A 9064-nucleotide genomic window follows, 5' to 3' on the forward strand; every position below is an offset into this window, starting at 1 on the left:
AGGCGTAAACTTGAATTAGCACTCACCCCTGTCGAATTTTTTGCCCTCTGGATCGATGTCTTTGACGTTGAAAATATCCTCGAACAGCACACCCGCCATGTTGCTAACACAAAGTAGTCCAAACTTCCCTCTTGCGAAGATCTTCGATGAGTGGGAGGGGAAAAGGCTGGTTATTTTTTTCAGCGACACCTGTCTCAAAGTCTAAAGTCCGAACTAAAATCAAATCACGTGACTAATGAATGACCGACTCTACAGAGTCGCGCTAAATTCAAATCTGCATGCGCGCGTGCCTACACATATATACGAATAATTGTTCAATAACGTTATTTTATTTCCTATTAATATTTATTTTTACAAATGTTTCTAATTTATTATACATATAATAAGATTCATAACTTGTATATATTATAACATTTTTCTTTTCAAAAAAATAGTCATTGGTTTCAAAGATCGGATATATTCAAATTCATGAAATACTTTTATTCCGTAGGACCTCTTTTCGTCACTTTTTTTTTTATACGCGTTTATATCCTCCGGTTTAACTTTGATATAATTTAGTCTCCGTTTAAATTCATCTATTTATTCTTATCTCGTCTGTACATTATATATTATACATATGTGCGACGACGTGCATTTTGTCATGTGTATTGCGACGTAATTTTCGACGTAATTTCAAAGACGAGAAGAAAATCTTGCGAGAGTGAACTCGGAAGCTTATCGAAGACACAATGAAAATTTGTTACGCGAGAAAAAATAATTGCGGAGCTGCGGATCAATGCAATTAGGAATTAACGACGCTTATTCGATTATTCGAACTCGGACGGCCTTGGTGCTGGCAAGCGCACCAACAGAGCCAACTATCGAGCAGACATACGGATTTTTACGCAATACTGTATAATCCACATTCGCGAATGATTACCCTTTTACGGGCGTTTGGTCGTAAAAGGGCGTATCGCATCTCGATATAATGACATTTGTCGTGTGTATGTGTGTGCCCTGTGCATCGCGTAAAATTAGATATTTCATAATCTTGCGCAATGCGGAATAAATACGCGCGCAACCACACGATGTCTGCATCGGCGGAACGCTCACGTTTATCTCGTTAATTCTCGAATATATTTCCGACATTCGTTCTATATGGCTATAAGCGATCCTTTTATTATTATTAAGAATTTCTTGAGAAAATTATATATTATTAATGTTTCGTGTTAAAATTAATATAGACATATATATGTGACTATAATATTATTTTACAAGTAATATTTGAGATTACGAATCATTTTAATAAATATTATATGTCATGTATAAAACTATAAATCTTGAAAACAAATAATACCTCGTTGGTAACGATATTATGTATATTTAATTTATCGTATAACGAGTTTGTCGGTATATTGTTATAGACTATTATTGAAAAAATTCTCGAGACTCTAGAAATTCATCTGTATTCGACGATCAAACGGAATATCCGACAAATTCGTGGTACGATCGATATATAAAATATTGATCATGAGCTAGTATTTCATTTCTATAACAAAGTTTTGTCTTTCTGAGTATTAACTATAATAAAACTTGAATAATTTTTGCAGAATTGAACTGGAAAAACCAAAAAATATTGTTAAAAACAGGTTATCCGGTACCTTCGTTATAACAGCAGACTCTCCCTCTCTAGACCATCACCGGATACGCGTAAACGAAACTATCAAACATGCGAATGCGATTGCGCGTCGAACAGAGCTTACCAGCCTGATCCCGCATTAGCAGTTGATACTACATCTATGTATTTTGTATATCTATGGTTTAAGGCCGCATTTGTCGTACGACAAACTTTTTAAGCGCATTGATTAGCTAATTTCTAGAGACTCGAGAAAGTTTCTATTTTGCAGCCAATCAATATGCTTAAAAAGTTTGTCGAACGACAAATGTTATATCGGCCTTACCGCTATGAAAATTTCGAAACTTTTGATTGACCAATCAGGATAAGGAAATCTTTGCCTCGATTGGTTAAACGAATGCTTCTAGTATTTGTTGCATCAAGATGAACACAATCTGTTGATTAATAGACTTGATATCACTTGATCTTTGTTTTAATTCTAGACTTCTTGCTTTTCTCTTCAACGCTCGAATACATTCATTTCGTTTCAAATCAAGAAATTGCTGGGAATTTCGAGCAAAAATCCGAGTCATACAAAATCCTACTGAATTTTATTGTACAAATAAATTGTAATCCTAACCTAAAAATTTCAAAGTATAAAATTCAACATGAGCGATGATGAAAGATTTCCACTTGCAAAGGACCAAGATCGTGTAAGATATTTTCATTTTTTCTTTTTCTTTTTTTATATAGATGATTTTGTCACTGCTACTTTTACTAAACATTTTTTTTTTTTTTTTTTACTAAAAGCGTTTATATACTATTTGTATACGTAGTAATAAATTTTATATTTGTTTTAGGAACAAATACGAGAGGAGTTGAAACATATGAGTTTCGAAGATTTGCAGAAATTAAAGGAAAAATTGGGAACTAAGATATACAATCAAACAATATTTGGAAACAAAAGCAAGAAAAAGACAGAATTTAAACGGGAAAATAAGAACAGGCCACGGGAAATGTCTGCTAAAAAACCAATTTCCAGATTTAGAGAATTAGGTTTGGCCAAAAAAGTTGTAATTCGAGATCCCAGATTTGATAGTTTATGCGGTACATTTGATGAAAAAGCCTTTAAACATTCTTATGCATTTATTAATGATCTACGAAAGAATGATCTCGAAACCTTGAGAAATGAATTAAAAGAAGCTACCGATCTAAAAACTAAAAAAAAGATAAAATATCTCATTCAAAGATTTGAAAATCAGCTAAGGGAAGAAAAGAAGCGAAAGGAAAAAGAAGAGAAGAAGCGAAAAGAGAAGAAGGAAGTGCTAGAATTCATTAAACGAGGAGAGAAACCTGTCTTTAAGAAAAAATGTAAGCTAACTAAATAGTTAAGGAATTAATAGGTCTTATTTATCTTGAGACTGTTTTTTATTTTATTTGTTTCTTGCAGCTGAACAGAAAATTTTGAATTTAGTCGCTCAGTATGAAGAATTGAAAAATAGAGGTAAATTGAAGAAGCATATTCAGAGATTGCGGAAGAAAAATAAGCACAAAGATAGAACAAAATTGCAAATTTACCAGATGGAATGAAACAAATGTACATATTTTTCATATAATATGTGTGTATATGTATATATACATATGTATATACTAGAGTCGTAAAAAAAAATAGGAAAAATGTATATATGATATAATAAAAGTTTTTTTGTATTTCTAAAAGGTTCTGATTATAAGCAAAGTTAATTAGTTAATTTACATATGATTGTATAGTATGTCGTTTGATTGACGGTCGCCTGTTTAATTAAATTTTCCTAAACGTTGCTCGATTTTCGGAACGGAATACCATTTTATTATAACGTAATAACTGTCTATATAATTTTAGTGTTATTAATAATAAATTAATTTTAAAAGATTTTAATGATTTCTAAAGTTTTAATAATTAGCAGCGTTAATTATTTCTTTCGCGATGATAGGGATACTGTCAGCTGTTAGATTTTCGCAAAATGTTACGTAAAAAATCGCGATATCTTTCACAATATTGTATAGAATATAAATATCTTCTCTACACGTTATTTAAAAATTAAGGATATATATATATATATATATATATTATTAAGAAAATTTATTCCATTTCACACATGCGTATATATATAAAAATACTTGTTTATTATCGCCGCCCTTATAGTATATATATATATATATACTAAAACATAAAACATCAAGCGCGGTTAATAAAACATTAATAAAACTATATTTCTTATTTTGAATCCACTTTTTTATCCACAATTATGAATCTAGCACGGACTATTATAATTTTATTTAAATTTTCTGTGTATTTTATTGTTATAACCGTAATACGAAAACTACGAATCCGTAGTTTACGACTGATTGACAGAGGTCTCTATAGTCTCCTGCCGATCTTTAATTCACAGCTGATCAACGGAAAACAACTGTATAAAAATTATTTTCGATTCAAGTATATCCCGAAATTTAAATAATTTGAGAAATAAGTGATTATGATAATTATTTAATGAATGATTGACCTTGTAAAATTATTTCTTAGTTTATCAATTATGTTGTGACAAAGCTTATATATTAATAATTTTAGAGAATATTAATTATATTGTAATTTATTAATAAATATAAACACAAAGAAACTTAAAAAACTTGACATAACAATGAAAGAATCATCAGAGGTAAGTATCATTAAATATCATGTGTATGACTCTTCTTAATAAAAAGTTTTGTGCATTTAAGTATATAAATTTTTTAGTTATACGTCGATCCTCCACCAATTTGGCCTGACATCAAATTAGAATTACGGGATTATATCGAATGTCCTGAGCGATTACCTATACATCAGCTGGACAGTGCTCAATGTTACTGGTCGCGTAAACCAAATGTTTGTTCGTTATTGGAGTTTGATTTGGCTCCAATCGATACTACGCTAAAATTTGATCGCGATCCTATAACAGGCAAGATTGGCGAAATGCAAGAAATTGTTTTGCAAGGTGCAGGAGAAACAGCAAGGAATTCTATGTCTATGACTCGTGCACCTGGACCGCTTACAGATGGAGTTCGAGGTGTTCTATGATCTTATATGTATTTCTCTTGATCAGAATTTTAACAAATATTAATCAAAATATAATCAAACACTGTATAAAATACTAAATGCAATATTCTGAATATAATACACTCTTTATAGGTAATCCTAGTAATATTCCTTTTTGGCCTGGTGGTTTTGAAGAACCTAAAGTACCTGAAAATGAATTTCTAAACGATATTGATTTTGAAAAGAATTTAAGGACGTTAGCCAAAGGCTTTAGCTCGGGTATAGAATTTAAAAGCGACAATTGCACACCGATTAATTGCACAAAGAATGAAACAGAAGTCGAAGAGATTAAAAAATCTAAAGAATTAAAAATTGACAATAATATCAATTTAATGGCTGTTATACATGAGGAGGGAAATTTACTTGGTTTATGGTCTTCAACTGAAGAGCCAAAGAAAGAGAATGTTCAAATTTCGGATAACAACCTTCCATTTACAGACATTTCTATTTTGCCTGAAGAGACGAATATACCTGTCTTGAAAATATCAGAAAAACAATCAGAGTTTGCAAAGACAGATTGGGCAGAGCAGTTGGATGTGTCTGCACCGATAACTGATTTTGACAAGAGAATACCTGATCCAGCAATTAAATTTGAATATGAATTAGACACTTTTCAGAAGCAAGCTATTCTTAAGTTGGAGGAGAATAGCAATGTCTTTGTTGCTGCGCATACGTCAGCAGGAAAGACTACTGTTGCTGAATACGCCATTGCATTGAGTCAAAAGCATATGACGAGGTAGAGCTGCAAAGTCTGTGCAAACTTAATATTGTAATAATATTTAACTATTAATTTCCCGATTGCTATTTTTTCCCATTTTAGAGTGATTTATACATCCCCTATAAAAGCGCTATCAAATCAGAAATATCGCGAGTTTAAGAGAAAGTTTGAAAGCGTTGGATTATTAACAGGTGATTTGCAAATAAATCAAACTGCTTCATGCCTAATCATGACGACAGAGATTCTACAGTCAATGTTGTATTGTGCATCTGATGTTTTACGAGATTTAGAATTTGTCATATTTGATGAAGTGCATTATATAAATAATGAAGATGTGAGAAATATTGATTATACTAATTATTCCAAAAACGATATTATTGCGATTGAACAATTTATATTACCCTATATTTTCAGAGGGGTCACGTATGGGAGGAAATTGTCATTCTTTTACCACAGACAATCAATATAGTAATGTTATCTGCGACTGTACCAAATCCAATAATATTCGCAGATTGGGTCGGTCGTATCAAGAAGCGAAAGATGTACGTGATTAGCACTTTGAAAAGACCAATACCTCTTCTACATTACTTATACACTGGCACTGATGGTAAGACTAAAGATGATAAGTTTTTGGTCGTTGATGGCAACAGCCAATTCTTATTAGATGGGTAAATCATTTCTCTTCTTATTTTTACATATATATTTGTGAGTAAAATAAGTACATAGTATAATAATATTTTATTAATATCAATCATTTTTATAGATGGTACAAAGCGACCAATGCATCAGATAAGAAAAAGAATAAAAACCCAAAGAATTTTAGGAGAAGAATTCAGATGACTCCAAAACAAGAAGAAGTATTATGGAGAGCATTTATAAGTCATCTCCAGAAAAATGTAAATTGTCAATAGTCACACTAATTTTTCAAAAAGATTTTGCAGTTATATGCAGTATAACACCATCCATTTCGCAGGATATGTTACCTGTTGTTGTATTTACTTTGTCAAGAAAACGGTGTGATATGAATGCTGCTACACTGAGAAATCTCGACTTAACAACCGCGAGGGAGAAACATCAAGTGCATGCATTTTTTCAATCTAATATAAAACATCTGAAAGGTAGTGATAGAGAATTACCACAAGTACTTATGATGCAAGAGCTCTTGGAGAAAGGTGTAGGTATACATCATAGCGGGATACTGCCAATTTTGAGAGAAATCGTAGAAATGTTATTCCAAAGTGGAGTTGTAAAGGTAATTCCGCAAAAAAATGTCGCAAAAAGTGATGAGTAGTATTAAAGAATATTAAAAAAAAATTCATAAAATTTTTTATATCGCCTACACTCTAGAAATACGTTATTATATAAAGAATTTAGAAAAAGAAATATAACAGTTGTTATTTCACCGTATTTCAGTTACTATTCGCGACAGAAACTTTTGCTATGGGAGTTAATATGCCAGCTCGCACGGTGGTATTTGATTCCATACGAAAGTACGACGGAAACAACTTTCGTATCTTACACCCGACTGAATATATACAAATGGCTGGTAGAGCCGGACGGCGAGGTCACGACACAACGGGAACAGTTATAGTGATGTGCAGGTACGACGTACCGCACTTTAACGACTTGAAACCTATGATGTGCGGCGAGCCGCAGACATTGGAGTCGAAATTCAAAGTCACGTATTCCATGCTCTTAAATTTGAGAAGGGTGAATGAATCCGTCACCGTTGAAGCGATGATGCGCAAGTCTTTCAAGGAATCACCGCTAGCATCACAGGAAGCGACGTATAATAGCGAGTTACGAAAAATCGAGCGAGAATTATCAAATCTGCCGACTTTCACTGAGATGCAGAAGAAGCTCTCTACGTTTTATCACGTGGCGGTCGATTATCTAGAGGACGTTAAATTTCTAAATCCTTATTTGTTCGAATCCAAAAAGTTAGCGAAAGCTTTAACCGAAGGCAGAATCTTGTTAATATCATATGCAAATCATTACAACAAATTAGGTCTATTACTGCAAGTCATGCATTATAAAACTTTCACCCAATACAAAGTGTTGGTACTCAAGGACGCGGATACATCCAATTCCGAGGCTGCTGAATTCAAGAATTCTCAAATATATGAAAAATGGTGTGAAATTATTAGTTTAACGAAAAAAAAGATATTTGTTCCAAGTACTAATACATCGCACGAGATCGTGACTTTATACTCATGGCATATATTGAAGATAACTAAGTGTCAGATAAAAGTCGATTGCTCTTTAGTGCTGAATGATTGGGAAAAGAGGCAAATTTCACGATTTAAGTAAGATTTAAATAATATAACAAAATATAGCAAAAATTCTTAGAATATCATATTTATCCGCTATTTTCTTTCTCTAGAAACGATCCACCGGGACAGACGTGTCAGACGGCGGTTCAAGAATTAATTTCTCTATCATTTAATGCTGTCGCCAATGATCAAGTTCTATGTCCGTATATCGAACTTTTATCGAAAAATGATCTTCAATTAAGAATACAGCATAGAGACAAATTAAAAGCTGAACTCAACGACATGAGATGCATGGAAATACCGAATTTCGAAGAACAGTTTAGACCTGTCTTCGAACGAAATCAACTCGAAGATAAAAAACGGCAGCTCCAGCTTAAACTTAGCGATGAAGGAATGGCGCTGTATCCGGATTATATGAATATGGTGGCTTTGCTCAAACATTTGAGATATATAGATAGCGATGAAAGAGGTTTGTGTATTATGGTAAAAGTATTTCTATATATGTAATAGTGTTACATGTGAATAATATTTCTTTATAGTTTTAATATATTGATTCGCAGTTGGTTTAAAAGGAAGAGTCGCGCTGCAAATGGGTAGTAACGAGTTGTTGATAACAGAGCTGATTCTCAAGAATGTGTTAACCGTTTTACAACCAGCGGAAATAGTAGCGTTGTTATCAGCATTAATCTTTCAGCAACGTACAGATTCGGAACCTACACTCACACCGAATCTCGCTAATGTACATGTCGTTAATCTGTCTTTTCTTTCGAAATAATTATTAATAAAGATTAAAGAAAATTACGTATCGTGCGTGCGCAAACGCGAGTAATTACGCATCGAGAACTTAAAACGATGCTCCTTTTCTTTTAGGGTTGCAAGATAATGAGCGAGGTGCATGCGGAATTGGAACGTTTAGAGCAGCAATATCAATTGTCGACGATACCTTCTTTGAATTTCGGTTTGGTGGAAGTTGTCTACGAATGGGCGCAAGCTAAATCGTTCGCAGAGATCATGAAAATGACGGACGTCCAAGAAGGAATTATAGTTCGATGCATACAACAACTCGGCGAAACTTTGCGAGATGTTAAAAATGCGGCCGTGACTATAGGTGATCCGATTTTGAAAGAAAAGATGGAAGAAGCTTCGACCGCAATCAAACGTGACATAGTTTTCGCCGCATCTTTGTATACTCAAGATTAGTGAGAAGATGAAATATAAAATAATCTGACTTTTGGAGATAGAAAAATGTATTCCTTTTATAAATATAATGAACTGAATATATATATATATATATATATATATATATATATACGATACTTGAAAATATTAATAACTTTTTGATAATAATTGTATAATAAAATGTAATT

The 9064-nt window shown here is 32.7% G+C and overlaps 3 protein-coding genes across 4 annotated transcripts in view; 2 read left to right on the forward strand and 1 right to left on the reverse strand.

The window, feature by feature from the left end:
• Rpb8 (DNA-directed RNA polymerases I, II, and III subunit Rpb8) overlaps nucleotides 1-1713 on the reverse strand; it is a 50422-nt gene extending 48709 nt beyond the window's left edge. Inside the window, exons 1-2 of the mRNA XM_070316199.1 lie at nucleotides 1641-1713; nucleotides 27-213 (exon numbers count right to left, since the gene is read on the reverse strand). Coding sequence (XP_070172300.1) covers nucleotides 27-99 — 73 coding nt within the window. The 5' untranslated portion in view covers nucleotides 100-213; nucleotides 1641-1713. The remainder of the gene's footprint in view (nucleotides 1-26; nucleotides 214-1640) is intronic.
• Nucleotides 1714-2049: 336 nt separating this feature from the next.
• LOC138945284 (ribosomal RNA processing protein 36 homolog) lies at nucleotides 2050-3286 on the forward strand. Its single transcript, XM_070316702.1, has 3 exons — nucleotides 2050-2307; nucleotides 2455-2965; nucleotides 3045-3286. Exons 1-3 carry the CDS (start codon nucleotides 2263-2265, stop codon nucleotides 3182-3184), a joined length of 696 nt encoding a protein of 231 aa, XP_070172803.1. The 5' UTR covers nucleotides 2050-2262; the 3' UTR covers nucleotides 3185-3286.
• A 715-nt stretch (nucleotides 3287-4001) lies between these two features.
• On the forward strand, nucleotides 4002-9063 carry Tst (superkiller complex helicase subunit twister). Of its 2 annotated transcripts, none has more exons than XM_070316210.1 (11): nucleotides 4002-4290; nucleotides 4368-4677; nucleotides 4800-5442; nucleotides 5527-5758; nucleotides 5839-6092; nucleotides 6188-6320; nucleotides 6398-6676; nucleotides 6838-7730; nucleotides 7808-8166; nucleotides 8258-8436; nucleotides 8568-9063. In XM_070316210.1, exons 1-11 carry the CDS (start codon nucleotides 4273-4275, stop codon nucleotides 8895-8897), a joined length of 3630 nt encoding a protein of 1209 aa, XP_070172311.1. In that variant the 5' UTR covers nucleotides 4002-4272; the 3' UTR covers nucleotides 8898-9063. The 2 variants fall into 2 exon arrangements, with proteins under 2 accessions (XP_070172311.1, XP_070172313.1); XM_070316212.1 differs by having other exon boundaries at nucleotides 4007-4290; nucleotides 5145-5442; nucleotides 8568-9061.
• The last annotated feature ends 1 nt before the right edge of the window (nucleotide 9064 follows it).

This window comes from Polyergus mexicanus, unplaced genomic scaffold (assembly GCF_030449975.1).
Source record: "Polyergus mexicanus isolate NDT 795.1 unplaced genomic scaffold, iyPolMexi1.0 SCAF_3, whole genome shotgun sequence".
Taxonomy (NCBI): domain Eukaryota; kingdom Metazoa; phylum Arthropoda; class Insecta; order Hymenoptera; family Formicidae; genus Polyergus; species Polyergus mexicanus.

Excerpts from the sequence above, each read along its gene's own strand:
- LOC138945284 (XM_070316702.1), top strand. The coding sequence starts at position 2,263 with ATGAGCGATGATGAAAGATTTCCACTTGCAAAGGACCAAGATCGT. Across the intron at positions 2,308-2,454 it reads TTGCAAAGGACCAAGATCGT|GAACAAATACGAGAGGAGTT; the intron begins GTAAGATATTTT and ends TATTTGTTTTAG. Across the intron at positions 2,966-3,044 it reads ACCTGTCTTTAAGAAAAAAT|CTGAACAGAAAATTTTGAAT; the intron begins GTAAGCTAACTA and ends TGTTTCTTGCAG.
- Tst (XM_070316210.1), top strand. Across the intron at positions 7,731-7,807 it reads AGGCAAATTTCACGATTTAA|AAACGATCCACCGGGACAGA; the intron begins GTAAGATTTAAA and ends TTCTTTCTCTAG. Across the intron at positions 8,167-8,257 it reads TATAGATAGCGATGAAAGAG|TTGGTTTAAAAGGAAGAGTC; the intron begins GTTTGTGTATTA and ends ATTGATTCGCAG.